This window comes from Triticum urartu, chromosome 3A (assembly GCF_056163025.1).
Source record: "Triticum urartu cultivar PI428250 chromosome 3A, HENAU_Tu73, whole genome shotgun sequence".
NCBI lineage: Eukaryota > Viridiplantae > Streptophyta > Magnoliopsida > Poales > Poaceae > Triticum > Triticum urartu.
The window spans coordinates 235,393,317-235,415,612 of NC_141875.1; the positions used below are offsets into that span (position 1 = coordinate 235,393,317).

The following is a 22,296-nucleotide window of genomic DNA, read 5'->3' on the forward strand; positions in this document are numbered from 1 at the left end:
CGTCGCCGAGTGGTCGTCAGAGTTGGTGTGGAACTCCGCCTTCCGGCTGTGGAAGCTCGACGCCGTCGAGGACGTCAGGGTGCAACGATAACTCGCCGGCGGTGACGGCAACCTTTGTCTCCATTTCCACGCCATGCTCCGGTGCTTTAGCAGCCTCGGCGTCGCCACTCCCTCCGATGGGGCGCTTCAGCGGCATCCTCATACACTGACGGCTTTGAGGACTGAGAGCGGCGTCGAGGTTGCAAGTGGAGAGAGAGGATTGTGTGTGCGTAGCGAGGATGGGGGGAGGGCGCACCATTAATATGGAGTAGTGGGAGTTATGGGAGAGAGGCGGGCGGCGGTCAAACCGATGGCTCGCCTCCTGGTGAGCCTGTGCACCAGACTGCTGGCATGCCTACCAAAGTTTCACACAGCTACTCGCACGCCTCCCGATGACATTGCACAGCGAGCACGCCTCTGTTAATTCACACACCTGCACGCACGCCTCCCCGTCTGCCTGCGCGACGGACTGCTCGCATGCGTCCCGTAGACTCACGCCTGCTCACACGCCACACAGGTCACATGGTGGCTCATATATTGTTTTTCTATTTGGATGATTAATGCTGCCGCTTGCTTGACAGAAGCATGGCACATATCCATTGTTGGTCTAACGCTCACGGTTCGAATAAATAATCCGTTTGGGATATTGGTTCCCAATTATTGATAATATCCCGTATGTAATTAGATAAAGATTACATCAAAACTGGTCTCAAATTTGACCCAAAAAAGTACAATGCCACTTTGTATTGGTGTCCATATGACAACACGATAAGTTTCATGAACTTCAAATAAGTTTTGGATGTACTAGAATTTAAAAATCAAGATTCTCAATGTTTGGAATTTGTTGCACGGGGAGTAAACATGCACCCAGTGAGACACATGTCTTTTTGCAATCCATTTAGGTGCACTGTCAAGTGTGCATGTAGCTCAAATTTGATTTTTGCACATTATACCCATAGAAAATCAATCAATCAATGTACTAAAACATCTTAATGATCTCTGTGATTTTTTTGCAATTAAAACATCCCTCCTTTGGTAACATGTATGTTCACTGCGGGATAATTAATTTAACATGCATCGCAGTTGCGGTGGATTCACGGTGTGTGGGGGGGTGTGCGTCTGGGGGTGGCGGGTGGCTCGCAGTACACTACGAGCTGTGAGCCACTGTGTGGGTTGGCCGTTTTGTTAGGCAGGCTGGCGCCACATTAGAGTCGTGAAATTGTTATTTAAAACATTACACAACCCTTTCATAAATAAATGTTTTGCCACATGCAGTCGATGGTTGTCCTACACGACACTCGATACTCGCGTGTGATGCTTTCTGTGGGCCCGCGAGGTCGTCGTCCATCACTTTGACGAACATCCGGCAGTGATATTAATTTGACCAGCAAGGTAGAATCTTTTTTGTTTGTGTTATGGTGGTATATAGTACGAGTCGAAGAGGTGGAAGGGCACTAGCATATATACTATGCGTATGCGTCCGTGAACAAGTACACCTCACTCAGTGTCGGGACTTTTTGGTTACCGAGGCATGTGCCACATCAAAATTGTGAAATAGGTTATTCAAACATCACACAACACCTTTTTGGGCCACATGCATATATATCCTAGCTAGGACACTCACGTGTGACGCTTCCATCTGTGGGCCCATGAGGCCATCGCCGATGCATGCATGCATGCATCACTTTGACCTACATCAAGAGAGGTTAATTAATTTCACCATCGATGAGGATTCTTTTGGGTTGTACATATATTACAGCAGGAGCATATGGTATGCGGTGAAGAGGGGGGAAGGGGACCATCATATGTAGTACGCTTGATATGAACCTCGCTCTGTGTGGGTGCATGGTTTACGGGTTTTTAGGCATGTGACACATCAAAGTTGTGCATTTTGGGTATTGAACATATATATGTTTGGCCCACATGCAAAGCGGTGGTGGTTGTCCTCTCGCACCCACTTAAGCGGTTATCAGCGATATCGATGCTTTCCATCTGTGGGCCCGCTTGGTCCGTCACTTCTTTTTGCCTGACAACAAGAGAGGTTAATTTGACTTAGGAGGGGATTATTATTTTTGCTTTGGGATGACATGCATGATACACTTTGAGAACACACACATGCATGTGTACGCATGAATCCCTCCCATCGAGTCGAAGTGGCTAGTACAACGACACCATCATGAACCGATCTCGCTCTATGTGGGGAGCTAGTGTACGATTTTTGACACACGCGCCAGATCAATGTTGTGTATTCAAACATGCATGCATGCATCACCTCCATACATATGCATGTAGTGGTTGCCTTCGAATGATACACTCCCTCGCGTAGTTATCGGTGACAAGCCTATATATTCGTGGGCCCGCGTGGACATCCATGATCACCTTGACCAACAACAAGATAGGTTACCATGGTAGATTCTTCATTTGGTTCGTGTTATCATAGTATAGGTCATGGTGAGATTCAGACCTAATTAAGTTTGAGCGCATATACTATGCACACATGCATGTATATATGAATCCCCGCCGTTGGCTTGAAGTGTGGTGTAACATACATATGCATCGTCAACCTAACCCTCACTCAGTGTGGGTATTTCTAGTTCGAAATCACGGTGCCATATCAAAGTTGTTCCATTGTTACTCAAAAATACACCTCTCCATACATATGTTTGGGACACACGCATGCAGTGGTTGTCTTCGGGGACTAGCTACTTGCGTGATTATTGGCGAGCTGGCCCATCTCCGGGGTCGCATGGACGACCGTCACTTTGACCAACAACAAGAGATAGGTTGTACGATCAAGGTGGGTTATTCTTGTTCGTTTTACGATCCACCTTGGTGAGATATATGCCTCTCTGGCCCGCCAACTGAAAGTTGGGGGGGGGGGGTTCTACATCGCACTTTGCTAGGTGAACCTCGGTTGGGGGCATGCATTCATAGCTTAATTAGGATTCCCTGCATGGCGACACAAGGAGGGTGGGGGCTGCTAGCTACTCCACACTTTGCTAGGTGAACCTCAGTTGGGTGGAGGGGGGCATGCTCATAGCTAAGGAATCCCTTAGTGCCAACACGAGGGGGGTGCTAGCTTCTTCGCACTTTGCTAGGTGAACCTCGGTTGGGGGGCATGCATTCATAGCTTAGGAATCCCTTCGTGCCGACACGAGGGAGGGGGCTGCTAGTTCTACTTCACACTTTGCTAGGTGAACCCCGGTTGGGGGGCATGCATTCACAGCTTAGGATTCCCTTCATGCTGACACGAGGGAGGGGGGTTGCTAGCTACTTCGCACTTTGCTATGGTGGACCTCGGTTGGGGGGCATGCATTCATAGCTTAGGATTCCCTTTGTGCCGACAGGAGGGAGGAGGGGGGCTGGTAGCTACTTCGCACTTTGATAGGTGAACCTCGGTTGAGGGGGAGGGGCATTTATTCATAGCTTAGGATTCCCTTCGTGCCGACATGAGGGGGGAGGTGGGGGCAAGCAATATTGTGTGCTTTGCGAGAGAGGTGCCACATCAAAGTTGCATTTGGTATTTGAAAATCAAACTACCCTTTTGATACATAAATTTGGTCCACATGCAAGTGTGTTCGTGTTCTGACCCTCTCCCGCGTCATTTTTCACCAAATTTATGAATGTTAGACAAGTAGGATGATGCAACAGACATGGTTCACTCAAACTAACTATGTTCCATGCTGGTGCACCTGTCACGCACACATCCACACTGTACATTGGGCTCCACAAGGCTCCCCCTCTCAAAAATATCTGCTCGCCTCGAGGGGTTTTCTGTTTCATAACACACGGTTGTTATATCCGGACCGTGTGCGATGTTTCTTGTTCCCAATCCCGCCTACATCCCTAGAAAAGATCTTCCCAAGGGTTTTTCTGTTTCATAACACACGGTTGTTATCTCCGGACCATGTGCGATGCACTATCATCAAAATTTTCAATAGCCCGACATTTCACTCCCGCCTTTGGCTCCTGCGTAGTAAAATTTTCAGTACCCACGTCATTTCCTCAAGCACGCCACCCCCTCCACACACACACACACACTCCAAAACCTCCTCGGGCATGCGCACAGACACACACACACACACACACCCTCCCTCGCTCGAAACCCTAGCGAAGTCCGTGCCGCCGCTGCTGCCGCCGCCGCAAGGCCTCCATTGTCAACATCTGCCGGTTTTCCCGTGCAGCTTACCCACCGATCTCCATACCCAGGCCGCCCTGAGTTTCTTAGATGACGCCTGCCAAACGCCCCCTTTCCAACAGATCCCCATCCCCATCCCCCACTACAGAGCATCGCAGCCTAAGCCCGGCTACGCTTCCCGTGGAGCTCGAGGAGCGACTGGCCCAAAAGAGGTGTATAGCCGTATCTTCGCCCGACGTCGCCGAGGAAGCTGACGACCATTACTAGCGGAAGGCACTCAAGCAGCGGGCTAGAGTATGGGGGCATGTCTCGTCCGCCGGCTACGACATCGAGGTTATTGACAGCGACGCCCTGAGGCGGGTTGTGTCACAGGTTAAGTGGCCCACCCCAACCCCTCAATTTCAACCGCCCTCGATCTCATCCATGGCCCCGCTGCTGATCTCCTCTGTCTCGCTGTCAACAATTTGCCATTCTACATCGCCATCGAGCCCCTTTTATCATTTCTGAAGGACACATTCTGCGACGCTGGCTTGGGATCCGCAGCTTCCAAGTCAGACCTCATCGACGGCGACCACGAGGAGGGCACCCTCTCCGTCTCTTCCAAGGGGAAAGAGCCCATCTACTCTTCCAAAGGAAAGCGCCCGTCTGCGACATCAGGGAGGGCACCCTACAGCCGGGCTCTTCCAAGGGGAAGGAGCCCATCTGCGACAACATGGAGCGCATCCAGGGTCTGTGCTCTTCCCACCGGGAATGAGCCCATCCATAACAAGTGAGGAAACCCATGATTTGTTTTGTCGTGCCTCTTCACAGGGGGAAACCCATGATTTGTTTTGTCGAGTCCCTTTTGTAGTGTAGTGAGAATATGTCCAGTTTTAATTGCTATATCTGGTTGTTTGTAGTATGCCTTGTTTATTCCAGTTGTTCACAATGTGATGCTCTACATGTGCAATTATTTACTCCGCGGTACATTTCATCAATCCAGTTTTAAACATGCCGATAGGAATGCATATATTTGCTTGCTGTTAAGCCTGTTATAGCTAGCATATGCCTCTTTTAAAGTTTTTTGATTGTTAGGTTGTTTGTAGTTAGCATATGTTCAGTATCAAATGCTATCTTTGGTTGTTCGTAGTATGCCTTGTTTATTCCAGTTATTCACAATGTGATGTTCTATATGTGCAAGTATGAACTGTGCAGTTCAATTTCATCAGTACTAGTTTCAACAATACTACTATGAATGACTACATTTGGTTGCTGCATCTTGTAGTTAACACGCCTTTCCATTTTTATTTAACCATAACCATTGTACTTAGATTGGCACAAGACCAGTTTGAATGACCATGTTTGCTTGTTGTTAAGTGTTTGGCCTGTTGCAGTTAGCACACCTTTCCACTTGTTTTGCTTTACTAGCGTGCTTAAACCTGCATAATGAAGCTATCTTTTGGAGATTATTTTGTCTGCCATGTGTAATTTTGGTTGATGTTTAGCCTGTTGTGCTTAACATACTTGCTGATGTACCTACACAGGACAATTTTGGGAATGACTGCTGTTTTCCATCGAGGTTAGTTTCATCCCATGGCTTATATCTGTTCACTGTTCAGGATATCGGTAGCTGGTACCATATAGGCCGGCGGCTGATAAGGGACTAATCGATGAATCGAACTTTTAACTGAACATATCTGCAACCCATTTTTCATAGGTTAACTAGGGCCATATGTAATATATCTGAGGCTACATAGCAACATGCACTGTACTTAATGTCTAAATATGCAATCCTAGGCTACATAGCAACAAGGGAAGAGTGTTACATTAATGTTCTAATGATGTCTAGATATACGTAGAAGAGCAGCAGCAGCAGCAACAGCAAGAACACAACCCTGTTTGGATACTCAAGTTAGCTAGAGGTTAGAGTTAGTTTCTAACTCATTACTAACCCTGAACTAACTCCATCCAAAGAGTTGTTTGGATGGCAGGGTTAGATTGACAATAAATGCACTAGGAGAACTAGCTCCAATTAGCACTTCTTGGGTTGGATAGTAGTTTTTTTGGGTGGGTTATAAATGCAACTAGCTCAAACTAGCCCTCTTGTTTAGATATACTTTAGGGCTATTTGAGCCCGAACTAGCTCAAACTAACTGTAACCCATGGATACAGTAGCAGATAATTTGTAAGAATGAACTAAACTCCTTCCGGCCCATAATATAAGATGTTAATTCATCTAATATGTGAGTATATTGGATGTTATAAGATACTCCCTCCGTTCCTAAATATTTGTCTTTTTAGAGATTTCAAATGGACTACCACATACGGATGTATATAGACATATTATAAAAGAGTGTTGTACTACATCATTGTGCAATTTATGTTTAGCTTCTAATATTAACTTGGTGCTTTTAGGTACATATGTCATTGGTAAAGATCCGTGTTTTGACCCTTTCTGCATATGGGGCAATGAGATATCGATGAACCAGCATCAAGTGAGGAAGCTGATAAAGATTGTTAGTAAAATGGGTCCAATGATGGCAATTAAACTATTTGTTTACACTTTATCCAAGACAACAGCGAAATGCATGATGGTAAGTAAGAACTCTGTAGCCTTCTTTTTACTGCCCATAATAAGTTGTGTTAGATGACAATGTCTGAATCTTTTTCCTTTGTAGTGGTTGCCAAAGTAGTTTACTCAAGATTACCTCTCAAACTACATGATTGGTGCGCATGCAAAGGTTAAAGTATTTCTACCAGAACACGATGATTATTTAGATGTTTTCATGAAGACCATGAAGGATGGGCGGTCGGCCATCACAAGGGGTTGGACTAGAGTCGTGTGTGCCTTCTGCATGGAGGAGGGCACAATATGGGCATTCCGCTTCACCTTGTTCAGCAACCAGAATATATTTCACATCTTTCTTTACCGTCTTTAATAGTATAAGTATACAACTATGGTTCACCATTATTTATTTGGTTCTTATGTAATTCTTGAACATATGTACCTATGAATCGAATAATCCATTAGTTGTTTGAACCTGATGGATATGAATAAAGTTGTAGCATACATTCAAATTCAAATCCAAATCCGGTACAATTTGGAAAAGCGGCAATTAAATTATGGTGAAGTTACGCTCTCCAGGTTGTTATGGCACACACGGTTGGTAAAACACAAACGTTTGTGATATGCACCATAATTGGAGACGGTTCACAGAGAGGGAACTTGTGCAAGCATGCACACAGTTGCCGTTTGCAAAGCATGTGCGATGTTAGACGGTATCACAAATGGTGCAGGCAAACTAAATGTTTGTGTTAGTTGCCTTATCGTACACGATTCACAACCATGACCTGTTTCTGATGAAGTATGCGTTGTAAACGTTGCACCACAGAATAGCGTGTGCGATAGTTGTCGTGTATGACGATGTTACAACGGTCCGACGTTTCGTAATCCTATCTGACACTCATATGACGATTAGCTAATCTTCTTAACAGTGAACCGTTTGTGATGGGCCGCGCATCATACACGTTCTACAATAGTGAACCGTTTGTGATGGGCCGCGCATCGTAAACGTAGCACCACAGAATATCGACTGCGATGGCAACGCGAGCAGAAACGAGTAGGAGTACTGTAGGGGCCCTATCCCCGACAGTTTTTGGGTCGTGTGGGAAGGACCCCCCTATCGCCCACACTCACTTGGCGACAGTTCCAAATTCCATCGCGGAAAGGGGTTTTAAACCATTTGTTTAGGGCCGACGTGCACCAGTGACCTTGTGTGCTATCAAACATCACAACGTAACTGGGTGATTATAAAGATGCTCTACAGGTGTCTCCGAAGGTGTTTGTTGGGTCGTCATAGATCGAGATTAGGATTTGTCACTCCGAGTATCGGAGAGGTATTTCTCGGCGCTCTCGGTAATGCACATCACTATAAGCCTTACAAGCAATGTGACTAATGAGTTAGTTACGGGATGATGCATTATGGAACGAGTAAACAGACTTGCCGGTTACGAGATTGAACTAGGTATGATGATACCGATGATCGAATTTCGAGCAAGTAACATATCAATGACAAAGGGAATAGCGTATGTTGTTATTGCGGTTTGAACAATAAAGATATTCATAGAATATGTAGGAACCAATATTAGCATCTAGATTCCGCTATTGGTTATTGACCGGAGATGTGTCTCGGTCATGTCTACATAGTTCTCGAACCCGTAGGGTCCGCACGCTTAACATTTGATGACGATTTATATTATGAGTTATGTGTTTTGGTGACCGGAGTTTGTTCGGAGTCCCGGATGACATCGCGGACATGACGAGGAGTCTCGAAATGGTCGAGAGGTAAAGATTCATATATTGGAAGGTAGTATTTGGGCATTGGAATGGTTCCGGGTGATTAGGGTATTTTTCCAGAGTACCGAGGGGTTATCGGAACCCCCCGGGGAAGTATTGGTCCTACATGGTCCTAAGGGAGAGAGAGGGAAGCCTGCGGGGGGGGGTGGCGCTAGCCCCCCTCCTAGGGAGTTTGAATAGGACAAGGAGGGAGGGGCGCGACGCCCCTTTCCCTTCGCCTCTCCCTCTCCTTCCATTTCCCTCCGGTGGAAGAAAGGAAAGGGGGGAGGGGCGAATCCTACTAGGAGTGGAGTCCTAGGTCCTAGTAGGACTCCCACCCCATGGCGCGCCCCTCCTGGCCGCCTGCCTCCTCCTCCCCTACTTTATATACGGGGGCGGGGGCACCCCAAAGTCACATCAATTGTTCTCTTAGCCGTGTGCGGTGCCCCCCTCCACAGTTTACTCCTTCGGTTATAGCGTCGTAGTGCTTAGGCAAAGCCCTGCACAGATTACATCACCGTCACCACGCCATCGTGCTGATGGAACTCTTCCTTGACCCTCTGCTGGATCAAGAGCTCGAGGGATGTCATCAAGCTGAACGTGTGCTGAACACGGAGGTGCCGTACGTTTGGCACTAAGATCGGTTGGATCGTGAAGACGTTCGACTACATTAACCACGTTAACCTAATGCTTCCGCTTTCGGTCTACGAGGGTACGTGGACACACTCTTCCCCTCTCATTGCTATGCATCTCCTAGATAGATCTTGCGTGATCATAGGAAAATTTTGAAATTGCATGCTATATTCCCCAACAGTCTTGACCATATCACATCACAACAAGCCCTGCAAAAACAAGTTAGACATCCTCTACTTTGTTGTTGCAAGCTTTACGTGGCTACTACGGGCTTCTAGTAAGAACCGTTCTTACCTACGCATCAAAACCACAACGATGTTTTGTCAAGTTTGATGTTTTAACCCCGTAGTGAAATTCGATTCAACTAAAGTTGGAGAAACAGACACCCGCCAACCACCTTTATGCAAAACAACTTGCATGTGTGTCGGTGGAAGTGGTCTCATGAACGTGGTCATGTAATGTTGGTCCGGGCCGCTTCATCCAACAATCTCGCCAAATGAAAATAAGACGTTGGTGGTAAGGAGTATGACTATGATCGCCCACAACTCTTCGTGCTCTACTCGTGCATATCATCTATGCATAGACCTGGCTCGGATGCCACTGTTGGGGAACGTAGCATGCAATTTCAAAAAAAATCCTACGATCACGCAAGATCTATCTAGGAGATGCATAGCAACGAGAGGAGGAGAGTGTGTCCACGTGCCCTCATAGACTGAAAGCAGAAGTGTTAGCTTAACGCGGTTGATGTAGTCGAATGTCTTCTCGATTCAACCGATCAAGCACCGAACATACGACACCTCCGAGTTCTGCACACGTTCAGCTCGATGATGTCCCTCTAACTCTTGATCCAGCAAAGTTTTGAGGGGGAGTTTCGTCAGCATGATGGCATGGTGACGGTGATGGTGATGTGATCCGCACAGGGCTTCGCCTAAGCACTACGACAATATGACTAGAGGAGTAAACTGTGGAGGGGGCACAACACACGGCTAAGAAACAATTGATGTGCTTTGGGGTGCCCCCTGCCCCCGTATATAAAGGAGGAGAGGGGAGGAGGCCGGCCTATGGGGCGCGCCAAGTGGGAGGAGTCCCACTTAGACTCCTAGTCCAATTCGCCCCCCCCCTTCATTTCATCGGAGGGGGAAAGGGGGAAGGAGAGGGAGAAGGAGAAGGAAAGGGGGGCCGCGCCCCCTCCCCTTGTCCAATTCGGACTCCCCATGGGGAGCACCTCCTTGTGGGTTTCCCTCTCTCTCCCCTATGGCCCATGTGGCCCATTTCTTTCCCCGGGGGGTTTCGGTAACGCCTTGGTACTCCGATAAATACCCGAAACACTCCAAAACCATCCCGATGTCCGAATACTCTCGTCCAATATATCAATCTTTACCTCTTGACTATTTCAAGACTCCTCGTCATGTCTGTGATCTCATCCGGGACTCCAAACAATCTTCGGTCACGAAAACACATAACTCATAATACAAATCATCATCGAATGTTAAGCATGCGAACCCTACGGGTTCGAAAATTATGTAGACATGATCGAGACACATCTCTGATCAATAACCAACAGCGAACCTGGATGCTCATATTGGTTCCTACATATTCTACGAAGATCTTTATCGGTCAAACCGTAATGGCAACATACGTCATTGGGTTAATTATCCTTTTGCCCACAGTGGTGTCCATGTGCTCAGTTTTGCCCTCAGATGTGAATTGTGCTCAGTTTTGCCCCTAGTCCGTGCGCACCGACTCGTTCCGTGAACTCTGTCGTCTCCATCAGGTCAACCTTTTGACTCGGCCCTTATAGGTGGGACCAGACGGCAGAGATGGACAATTCTATTCAGACCGTTGCATGCGTGGCTTGTGGGACCCAGCAGAGAGCCGTTGAGCAGAGAGTCGTTGCGGGTGTGCTATATAAGCGGGTGACAGACAGTGGCGGTGACCATGGCGACAGAGAGCACGGCGGTGACCACGGAGAGAGAGAGCACGGTGCTGTGGAGGGCGCGGCGGCGTTGAGATCCCCTTCGGCTCCGAGCTCCATGTTTTCCTCAAGCTCCCGCGCCACCTCGCGGATGCAGAGCCAGGCGCGTGTGGACATGCCTGTCTTCGTCTGTCCGTGGTGCCTGGCGGGCGTTGATCGAAGGGTTTCTCACACATCGAGGAACCAGAATCATCCGTTCTATGTGTGCAGCGAGAATGGGGTAAGAATCGGGGCAATTGCACCATTTTTGATGGTCGGGATCTTTGAGCAATGGGTTGATATGTTTGGTGTTCATGAAGGTGACATGCTTCTTTCTTTGGGTCGATGCTCTGGCCAAGACTCTAATGAATGAACTGCAAGAAGAGCATGAAGAATGGTTGTGCATGCTGCCACAAACGGAAGTGGCCGCAACACGGGCTCCGGAAGAAGAGATGGAGGGTGAAGCATTCACTGACAGGGAGCTAGCTGTTGAGCTTAGGATGTTCAAGAAGAAGGTTAGGAAGCTTGAAGATCAAGCACAAATACCAATACCCATTTTTAATTACTTTTGGGCATTTGTAGGTATGGTAATTGCATTGGTTGTAATGTTGAAAATGTATGGAAAGGCATGAATTATGGAGGAATTTGTAAGCTTGAAATTGTATGAGAAATTCACCTAGTTTAAATGTTGGTCAGTTGTTTAAATGTTGAAAAAAGAGAAGAAGTGACCAACATTTAAATATGTTGAAAAAAGGGAGAAGAAATGAGGAATTCATAAACTTTTGATAAATGAAATGCAGCTCTCTGCTCTGCGTTTCTGTCAAAAAAAAGGTTCCTCTGTAGGCCAAATTCAGAGTGTAGAGCCAAGTGCAGGCTAGACTAATGGGCCAACTGCATCCAATTAGGCCCATTCGGGCGTTCTCTTGCGTGTTTTTCTGTTTTCTGTTCTGATTTAATTTAGGAAATAAATCATAATGCTGAAACTTTTGTGGAAGCTAATTGAATTATTCCAGAGCCAAACAATTAAATTTAGAAAAAAAAATTGGAGCTGTTAAATATTTAATAGCAATTTAATTACTCCAATTCAAATACACCGTGATTTAAAGCAAAGACCAAAATGTCATGGAAAATGTGCCTCAGCTCTGGTAGAGGTTTACACCTGGTGCCAAAATAAATGAACATTTTTAAGGGCATTACATTGAGAAAAAATAATTTGTCTAAAAAATGAAGGGCGGAAAATGCACAAAAAATTAGTGCGGCTGGGGACTCGAACCCAGGACCGCGTGGGTTTGTGGCGTTTAGGGCTGCGCTGGTAACCGCTAGGACAGATGGAAAGACTTTGACATGGGTAGGGAAGGAATGTATACATAGTGAGACCGTGAATGTTTGCACACGCGTGAGAGTGTTTTTCCTTTGTTTTGCATTGAAATTTTGGAGGGTTGGAAACATATGTTTGCAGTGCCACATGATTTTGGTTAGAGTGGCACTTGGTTTAGGGTTAGAGTGGCACTTGGTTTAGGATTTAAAGGGGATAAATTTGCATGTTAGTTCATGACTTGGTTTTTTTGAATGAAAGAGAGGGCTTCTCACCCCCTCCAATTTTCATTAATGAAACCACAACTTCTCGAACTTCATGACTTGGTTTAGGGAAGAAATGATATGTTTGGGCTCGGGCATTTTTTAACACACATAATAACTTAGATAAGATGCAACACACTGTACCCTTACATTAGGCAATAATAACTTGGACCCATAAGTTCGCGGACACGACACGACACGGCACGCATGACATAGAAAAGCAACAAAATAAAAATGATAAAACTAAAACATGACGAGCTTGACTCCGGGCTCACACCCCTTCTTGAACAACTTCATCTTCACATCCTTCTTCCACCTTGGCCGCACGCCCCTTCAACACCGTCTTCAACTTCACACCTCCTCCTCCTCGTCGTAGGGAAGGGAGTGCATCTGGACTAGAGTGGGGAAGATGCTCTCGTAGTTGGTGTAGATGTTGTACACCGTGAAGAAGATGGCCTCGCAGCCACACCAAAAGACTTGACCGAGGAGCTCGCGCGCGTCAAACGAGTTGATGAAGGTGACCGTGAGAAGTAGGAGGATGCCGCTGCGGTCACGAACCTCATTGAGGGTGAACATCCTAGGCGAGCCCCATGGGAGGTGGGCATAGCCGGCTCTGAGGAAGGTGCGGGTAAGTTCGATGGACCCCCTCCACCTTGAAGTCGCCCACACATGGAGCTCCCTCTCCACGAGCACGCCTGGTGGGTAGAGCAGCTCCAGCACGACAGGCGGGCGATTGAAGGTCGGCCCATTGAACTGTGATACGTTTCCAACGTATCTATAATTTTTGATTGTTCCATGCTATATTATAGTCTGTTTTGGACATTATTGGACTTTATTATACACTTTTATATTATTTTTGTGACTAACCTACTAACCGGAGGCCCAGCCCAGAATTGCTGTTTTTTGCCTATTTCAGAGTTTCACAGAAAAAGAAAATCAAATGGAGTCCAAACGGAATGAAACCTTCAGGAACATGATTTTCGGAACGAACGTGATCAAGAGGACTTGGACCCTACGTCAAGAAAGCAACCAGGAAGGCATGAGGTAGGGGGGCGTGCCTGCCCCCCCCCCAGGCATGCCCTCCACCCTCGTGGGGCCCATGTTGCTCCACCGACGTACTCCTTCCTCCTATATATACCTACGTACCCCCAAACTACCAGATACGGAGCCAAAAACCTAATTCCACCACCGCAACCTTCTGTACCCGTGAGATCCCATCTTGGGGGCTTTTCCGGAGCTCCGCAGGAGGGGGCATCGATCACAGAGGGCTTCTACATCAACACCATAGCCTCTCCGATGATGTGTGAGTAGTTTACTTCAGACCTTCGGGTCCATAGTTATTAGCTAGATGGCTTCTTCTCTCTTTTTGGATCTCAATACAATGTTCTCCCCCTCTCCTGTCAAGATCTATTCGATGTAATCTTCTTTTGCGGTGTGTTTGTTGAGACCGATGAATTGTGGGTTTATGATCAGGTTTATCTATGAAAAATATTTGAATCTTCTCTGAATTCTTTTATGTATGATTGGTTATGTTTGCAAGTCTCTTAGAATTATCAGTTTGGTTTGGCCTACTAGATTGATCTTTCTTGTAATGGGAGAAGTGCTTAGCTTTGGGTTCAATCTTGCAGTGTCCTTTCCCAGTGATAGTAGGGGCAGCAAGGCACGTATTGTATTGTTGCCATCAAGGATAACAAGATGGGGTTAATATCATATTGCATGAGTTTATCCCTCTACATCATGTCATCTTACTTAAGGCGTTACTCTGTTCTTTTGAACTTAATACTCTAGATGCATGCTGGATAGCGGTTGATGTGTGGAGTAATAGTAGTAGATGCAGGCAGGAGTCGGTCTACTTGTCTCGGACATGATGCCTATATACATGATAATACCTAGATATTCTCATAACTATGCTCAATTCTGTCAATTGCTAAACAGTAATTTGTTTACCCACCGTAATACTTATGCTCTCGAGAGAAGCCACTAGTCAAACCTATGGTCCCTGGGTCTATTTTCCATCATATTAATATTCCATCAACAAGATATTTCTTTGGTCGTTTTTATTTTTCTTTATTTACTTTGCATCTTTATCATAGAAATACCAAAAATATTATCTTATCATATCTATCAGATCTCACTTTCGTAAGTGACCGTGAAGGGGTTAACAACCCCTTTATTGCGTTGGTTGCGAGGATTTTATTTTGTTTGTGTAGGTGTGAGGGACTCGTGCATGGCCTCCTACTGGATTGATACCTTGGTTCTAAAAAACTGAGGGAAATACTTATGCTACTTTTCTGCATGACCCTTTCCTCTTCAAGGGAAACCAACGCAGTGCTCAAGAGGTAGCAAGAAGGATTTTTGGCGCTGTTGCCGGGGAGTCTGCGCAAAATTCAACATACCAAGTACCCATCACAAACCCTTATCTCCCACATTACATTATTTTCCATTTGCCTCTCGTTTTCCTCTCCCCCACTTCACCCTTGCCGTTTTATTTGCCCTCTCTCTCCGTCCACCTTCTCTTTCCCTATTTGCCTCTTTTTTGCCCGTTTCTTGTTTGCTTGTGTGTTGGATTGCTTGCTTGTCATGATGACTCAAGATAATACTAAATTGTGTGACTTTACCAATACCAACAACAATGATTTTATTAGCACTCCGATTGCTCCTCTTACCGATGCTGAATCTTGTGAAATTAATGCTGCTTTGTTGAATCTTGTCATGAAACATCTGTTTTTCTGCCTTCCTAGTGAAGATGCCGCTACCCATGTAAACAACTTTGTTTATTTGTGTGATATGCAAAAGAAGAAAGATGTGGATAATGATATTGTTAAATTGAAGCTATTCCAGTTTTCGCTTAGAGATCGTGCTAAAGCTTGGTTTTCGTATTTGCCTAAAAATAGTATTGATTCATGGAATAAGTGCAAAGATGCTTTTATCTCGAAGTATTTTTCCTCCCGCTAAGATCATCTCTCTTAGAAACGATATTATGAATTTTAAGCAACTTGATCATGAACATGTTGCACAATCTTGGGAGAGGATGAAATTAATGATACGTAATTGCCCTACACATGGTTTGAATCTTTGGATGATTATACAAACTTTTATGCTGGATTGAATTTTGCTTCTAGAAATCTTTTAGATTCGGCCGCGGGAGGCACTTTTATGGAAATCACTTTAGGATAAGCTACCAAACTCCTAGATAATATCATGGTTAATTATTCTCAATGGCACACCGAAAGATCTACTAATAAAAAAGTGCATGCAATTGAAGATATTAATGTTTTGAGTGGAAAGATGGATGAAATTATGAAATTGTTGGCTAATAAGAGTGCTCCTACTGATCCTAATGACATGCCTTTGTCTACTTTGATTGAGAATAATAATGAATCTATGGATGTGAATTTTGTTGGTAGGAACAATTTTGGTAATAACGCGTATAGAGGTAATTTTAATTCTAGGCCGTTCCCTAGTAATTCCTCTAATAATTATGGTAATTCCTACAACAATTCCTATGGAAATTATAATAAGATGCCCTCTGATTTTGAATCTAATATTAAAGAATTTATTACCTCGCAAAAGAGTTTCAATGCTTTGGTTGAAGAAAAATTGCTTAAGATTGATGAGTTGGCTAGGAACGTTGATATAATTTCTCTTGATGTTGATTCTTTGAAACTTAGATCTATCCACCTAAGCATGATATCAATGAGTCTCTCAAAGCCATGAGAATTTCCATTGATGAGTGCAAATAAAGAACTGCTAGGATGCGTGCTAAGAAAGATTGCTTTATAAAAGCGTGTTCTTCTAGTTTCCATGAAAATAAAGATGAAGATCTAAAAGCTATTGATGTGTCCCCTATTAAATCTTTGTTTTGCAATATGAATCTTGATAATGATGGGGCTGAATATGATCCACCTTTACCTAGAAGGCGTTCCAAAAATTCGGAGTCTTTTGATCTTGATGCTAAAATTGTTAAAAGTGGGATTGAAGAGGTCAAAACTTTAAATATCAATGAACCCACTATTTTGGATTTCAAGGAATTTAATTATGATAATTTCTCTTTGATAGATTGTATTTCCTTGTTGCAATTCGTGCTAAATTCTCCTCATGCTTATAGTCAAAATAAAGCTTTTACTAAACATATCGTTGATGCTTTGATGCAATCTTATGAAGAAAAACTTGACTTGGAAGATTCTATCCCTAGAAAACTTTATGATGAGTGGGAACCTACAATAAAAATTGAAATTAAATATCATGAATGCTATGCTTTGTGTGATTTGGGTGCTAGTGTTTCCACGATTCCAAAGACTTTGTGTGATTTGCTAGGTTTTCGTGATTTTGATGATTGCTCTTTAAATTTGCACCTTGCGGATTCCACTATTAAGAAACCTATGGGAAGAATTAATGATTTTCTTATTGTTGCAAATAGGAATTATGTGCCCGTAGATTTTTATTGTTCTTGATATAGATTGCAATCCTTTATGTCCTATTATTCTTGGTAGACCTTTCCTTAGAACGATTGGTGCAATTATTGATATGAAGGAAGGGAATATTAGATTCCAATTTCCGTTAAGGAAAGGCATGGAACACTTCCCTAGAAATAAAATTAAATTACCATATGAATCTATTATGAGATCCACTTATGGATTGCCTACCAAAGATGGCAATACCTAGATCTATCTTCGCTTTTATGCGTAGCTAGGGGCATTAAACGATAGCGCCTGTTGGGAGGCAACCCAATTTTATTTTTATTCCTTGATTTTTGCTCCTGTTTAGTAATAAATAATTTATCTAGCCTCCGTTTTGGTTGTGTTTTTTGTGTTTAATTAGTGTTTGTGCCAAGTAGAACCGTTGGTAAGACTTGGGGAAAGTCTTTTTAATCTTGCTGTAAAAAACAGAAACTTTAGCGCTTACGAGAACTTCTGCCATTTTTATTTGGAAGGTGCTATTTAGTTAATTATTTTTGAAGATGATTAATAGATATATTCCTCACGTCCATAAATTTATTTTAGAATTGTTGGGGTTCCAGAACTTGCGTTAGCTACAGATTACTACAGACTGTTCTGTTTTTGACAGATTCTGTTTTTCGTGTGTTGTTTGCTTATTTTGATGAATCTATGGCTAGTAAAATAATTTATAAACCATTGATAAGTTGGAATATAGTAAGTTTAACACCAATATAAATAAAGAATGAGTTCATTACAGTACATTGAAGTGGTGTTTTGTTTTCTTTCGCTAACGGAGCCCACGAGATTTTCTACTTTAAGTTTTGTGTTGTGAAGTTTTCAAGTTTTGGGTAAAAGATTTGATGGATTATGGAACAAGGAGTGGCAAGAGCCTAAGCTTGGGGATTCCCATGGCACCCCAAGATAATCTAAGGACACCTAAAAGCCAAAGCTTGGGGATGCCCCGGAAGGCATCCCCTCTTTCGTCTACTTCCATCGATAACTTTACTTGGAGCTATATTTTTATTCACCACATGATATGTGTTTTGCTTGGAGCGTCTTGTATTATTTGAGTCTTTATTTGTTAGTTTACCACAATCATCCTTGCTGTACACACCTTTTGATAGAGACTCACATGATTTGAATATTATTAGAATACTCTATGTGCTTCACTTATATCTTTTGAGCTATATAGTTTTTGCTCTAGTGCTTCACTTATATCTTTTAGAGCACGGTGGTGTATTTTTTTTATAGAAACAATTGTTCTTTCATGCTTCACTTAGATTATTTTGAGAGTCCTACAAAACAGTGTGGTAATTTGCTTTAATCATGATAGGCATTCAAGATTAGTAGAAAAAAATTCTTATGAAGTGTGTTGAATACTATGAGAAGTTTGATACTTGATAATTGTTTTGAGATATGGAGATGGTGATATTAGAGTCATGCTAGTTGAGTAGTTTTGACTTTGAGAAATACTTGTGTTAAAGTTTGTGATTCCCGTAGCATGCACGTATGGTGAACCGTTATGTGATGAAGTCGGAGCATGATTTATTTATTGATTGTCTTCCTTATGAGTGGCGGTCGGGGACGAGTGATGGTCTTTTCCTACCAATCTATCCCCCTAGGAGCATGCACGTAATACTTTGCTTCGATAACTTGTAGATTTTTGCAATAAATATATGATTTCTTTATGACTAATGTTGAGTCCATGTATTATACACACTTTCTTCCTTCCACCATTGCTAGCCTCTCTAATACCGCACACTTTTCACCGGTATCATAAACCCACCAAATACCTTCCTCAAAACAGCCACCATACCTACCTATCATGGCATTTCCGTAGCCATTCCGAGATATATTGCCATGCAACTTACCACCATTCCGTTTATTATGACACGCTCCATCATTGTCATATTGCTTTGCATGATCATGTAGTTGACATTGTATTTGTGGCAAAGCCAAAGTTCATAATTCTTTCATACATGTCACTCTTGATTCATTGCATATCCCGGTACACTGCCAGAGGCATTCACATAGAGTCATATTTTGTTCCAAGTATTGAGTTGTAATTGTTGAGTTGTAAGTAAATAAAAGTGTGATGATCATCTTTTTTAGAGCATTGTCCCAAGTGAGGAAAGGATTATGGAGACTATGATTCCCCCACAAGTCGGGATGAGACTCCGGACTAAAAAAAGAGGCCATAAAAAAGAGAAAAGGACCAAATAAAATAATGAGAGAAAAAGAGAGAAGGGACAATGCTACTATCCTTTTACCACACTTGTGCTTCAAAGTAGCACCATGATCTTCATGATAGAGAGTCTCCTATGATATCACTTTCCTATACTAGTGGGAAGTTTTCATTATAGAACTTGGCTTGTATATTCCAATGATGGGCTTCCTCAAAATGACGTAGGTCTTCGTGAGCAAGCGAGTTGGATGCACACCCACTTAGTTCCTTTTGTTGAGCTTTCATATACTCATAGCTCTAGTGCATCCGTTGCATGGCAATCCCTACTCACTCACATTGATATCTATTAATGGGCATCTCCCTTTTTGTCTTCTCCACAACCACCATTCTATTCCACATATAGTGCTATGTCTATGGCTCACTCTCATGTATTGCGTGAAGATTGAAAAAGTTTGAGACCACCAAAAGTATGAAACAATTGCTTGGCTTGTCATCGGGGTTGTGCATGATTTAAATACTTTGTGTGGTGATGATAGAGCATAGCCAGACTATATGATTTTGCAGGGATAACTTTCTTTGGCCAAGATATTTTGAGAAGACATAATTGCTTAGTTAGTATGCTTGAACTATTATTATTTTTATGTCAATATTAAACTTTTGTCTTGAATCTTTCAGATATGAATATTCATACCACAATTAAGAGAATTACATTGAAATTATGCCAAGTAGCATTCCACATCAAAAATTATGTTTTTATCATTTACCTACTCGAGGACGAGCAGGAATTAAGCTTGGGGATGCTTGATACGTCTCCAACTTATCTATAATTTTTTATTGTTCCATGCTATATTATATTCTATTTTCGACATTATTGGGCTTTATTATACACTTCCATATTATTTTTGGGACTAACCTACTAACCGGAGGCCCAGCCCAGAATTGTTGTTTTTTGCCTATTTCAGAGTTTCGCAGAAAAAGAATATCAAACGGAATGAAACCTCCGGGAACGTGATTTTCGGAACGAACGTGATCCAGAGGACTTGGACCCTATGTCAAGAAAGTAACCAGGAAGGCACGAGGTAGGGGCGCGCCTACCCCCCCCCCCCCAGGCGCGCCCTCCACCCTCGTGGGACCCACATTGCTCCCCTGACGTACTCCTTCCTCTAGGGATGAAAACGACACGGAAATGGACGGAACTGGGTGCTACCATATTTATTTTCATATTTTTTGCAGAAGCGGAAACGAATGCAGAAACACCGGAAATGAATACGAAAACAAATACTACCGGAAACAGACACGAAGCGAATACAGAGCGGACACGGAAACAAAACTGTATATTGACTGGAACTTAACACAACCTCGAATCATAGAGAAATAGACAAAAACAAACAAATTTATGGAATTGTTAACATGGCTACAAAATAATATGGTTGTGTTGGCAACATAGGGTAGTATTGTAGTAGTACATGACAATTCCCTATAGGGTATAGTTGAGTACGTGTGTGGTCGTAAAAGTTGGTCCTCAAATTATCCATTCTGCTCTTTCTACTCATCATGTTATTGTGTATTGTTTGATAGTTGGGCCACAAAGTAGCCACAGACCTATAGTAGAAACGGAAATTCCATATTTACGGAAACGGAAAGTTCCGTTTTCCATGTCTGTTCCACCGGTAAACACCGTTCCATTTTTGTTTCCATTTTCGCATAAAAAATTCCATTTCCATTTTGGTTTTGCAAATTTCCGTTTCCGTTTTCATATTTCCTCTCCGTTTCCATTTTTCCTCCGAAAAAGCGGAAACTTTCCACTCCATTTTCATCCCTACCTTCCTCCTATATATACCTACGTACCCCCAAACTACCAGATACGGAGCCAAAAACCTAATTCCATCGCTGCAACCTTCTGTACCCGTGAGATCCCCTCTTGGGGTCTTTTTCGGAGCTCCGCCGGAGGGGGCATCGATCACAGAGGGCTTCTACATCAAGACCATAGCCTCTCCGATGATGTGTGAGTAGTTTACTTCAGACCTTCGGGTCCATAGTTATTAGCTAGATGGCTACTTCTCTCTTTTTGGATCTCAATACAATGTTCTCCCCCTCTCTTGTGGAGATCTATTCGATGTAATCTTCTTTTGCGGTGTGTTTGTTGAGACCGATGAGTTGTGAGTTTATGATCAAGTTTATCTATGAACGATATTTGAATCTTCTCTGGATTCTTTTATGTATGATTGGTTATCTTTGCAAGTCTCTTCGAATTATCAGTTTGGTTTGGCCTACTAGATTGGTCTTTCTTGCAATGGGAGAAGTGCTTAGCTTTGGGTTCAATGTTGTGGTGTCCTTTCCCAGTGACAGTAGGGGCAGCAAGGCACGTATTGTATTGTTGCCATCGAGGTTAACAAGATGGGGTTTATATCATATTGCATGAGTTTATCCCTCTACATCATGTCATCTTACTTAAGGCGTTACTCTGTTCTTTTGAACTTAATACTCTAGATGCATGCTGGATAGCGGTCGATGTGTGGAGTAATAGTAGTAGATGCAGGCAGGAGTCGGTCTACTTGTCTCGGACGTGATGCCTATATACATGATCATACCTAGATATTCTCATAACTATGCTCAATTCTGTCAATTTCTCAATAGTAATTTGTTTACCCACCGTAATACTTATGCTCTCGAGCGAAGCCACTAGTGAAACCTGTGGCCCCGGGTCTATTTTCCATCATATTAATCTTCCGTCAATGAGCTATTTCTTTTGTCATTTTTATTTTGCTTTATTTACTTTGCATCTTTATCATAAAAATGCCAAAAATATTATCTTATCAAATCTATCAGATCTCACTTTCGTAAGTGACCGTGAAGGGATTGACAACCCCTTTATTGCGTTGGTTGCAAGGATTTTATTTGTTTGTGTAGGTGCGAGGGACTCGTGTGTGGCCTCCTACTGTATTCATACCTTGGTTCTCAAAAACCGAGGGAAATACTTACGCTACTTTGCTGCATCACCCTTTCCTCTTCAAG

At 43.4% G+C, this 22,296-nt stretch overlaps 1 protein-coding gene across 1 annotated transcript; it reads left to right on the top strand.

Annotated features, from left to right (window-relative positions):
• Positions 1 to 11,158: 11,158 nt before the first annotated feature.
• LOC147979319 (uncharacterized) lies at positions 11,159 to 11,711 on the top strand. The gene is made up of 2 exons (XM_087516728.1): positions 11,159 to 11,320; positions 11,400 to 11,711. The coding sequence occupies exons 1-2, from the start codon at positions 11,159 to 11,161 to the stop codon at positions 11,709 to 11,711; spliced, it is 474 nt and encodes a 157-aa protein (XP_087372854.1).
• Positions 11,712 to 22,296: the final 10,585 nt, after the last annotated feature.

Bases quoted from the DNA above. Each gene is read 5' to 3' on its own strand.
- LOC147979319 (XM_087516728.1), top strand. From the start codon at position 11,159: ATGTTTTCCTCAAGCTCCCGCGCCACCTCGCGGATGCAGAGCCAGGCG. The intron at 11,321-11,399 runs GTAAGAATCGGG...GTGTTCATGAAG, and splicing joins ATGTGTGCAGCGAGAATGGG to GTGACATGCTTCTTTCTTTG.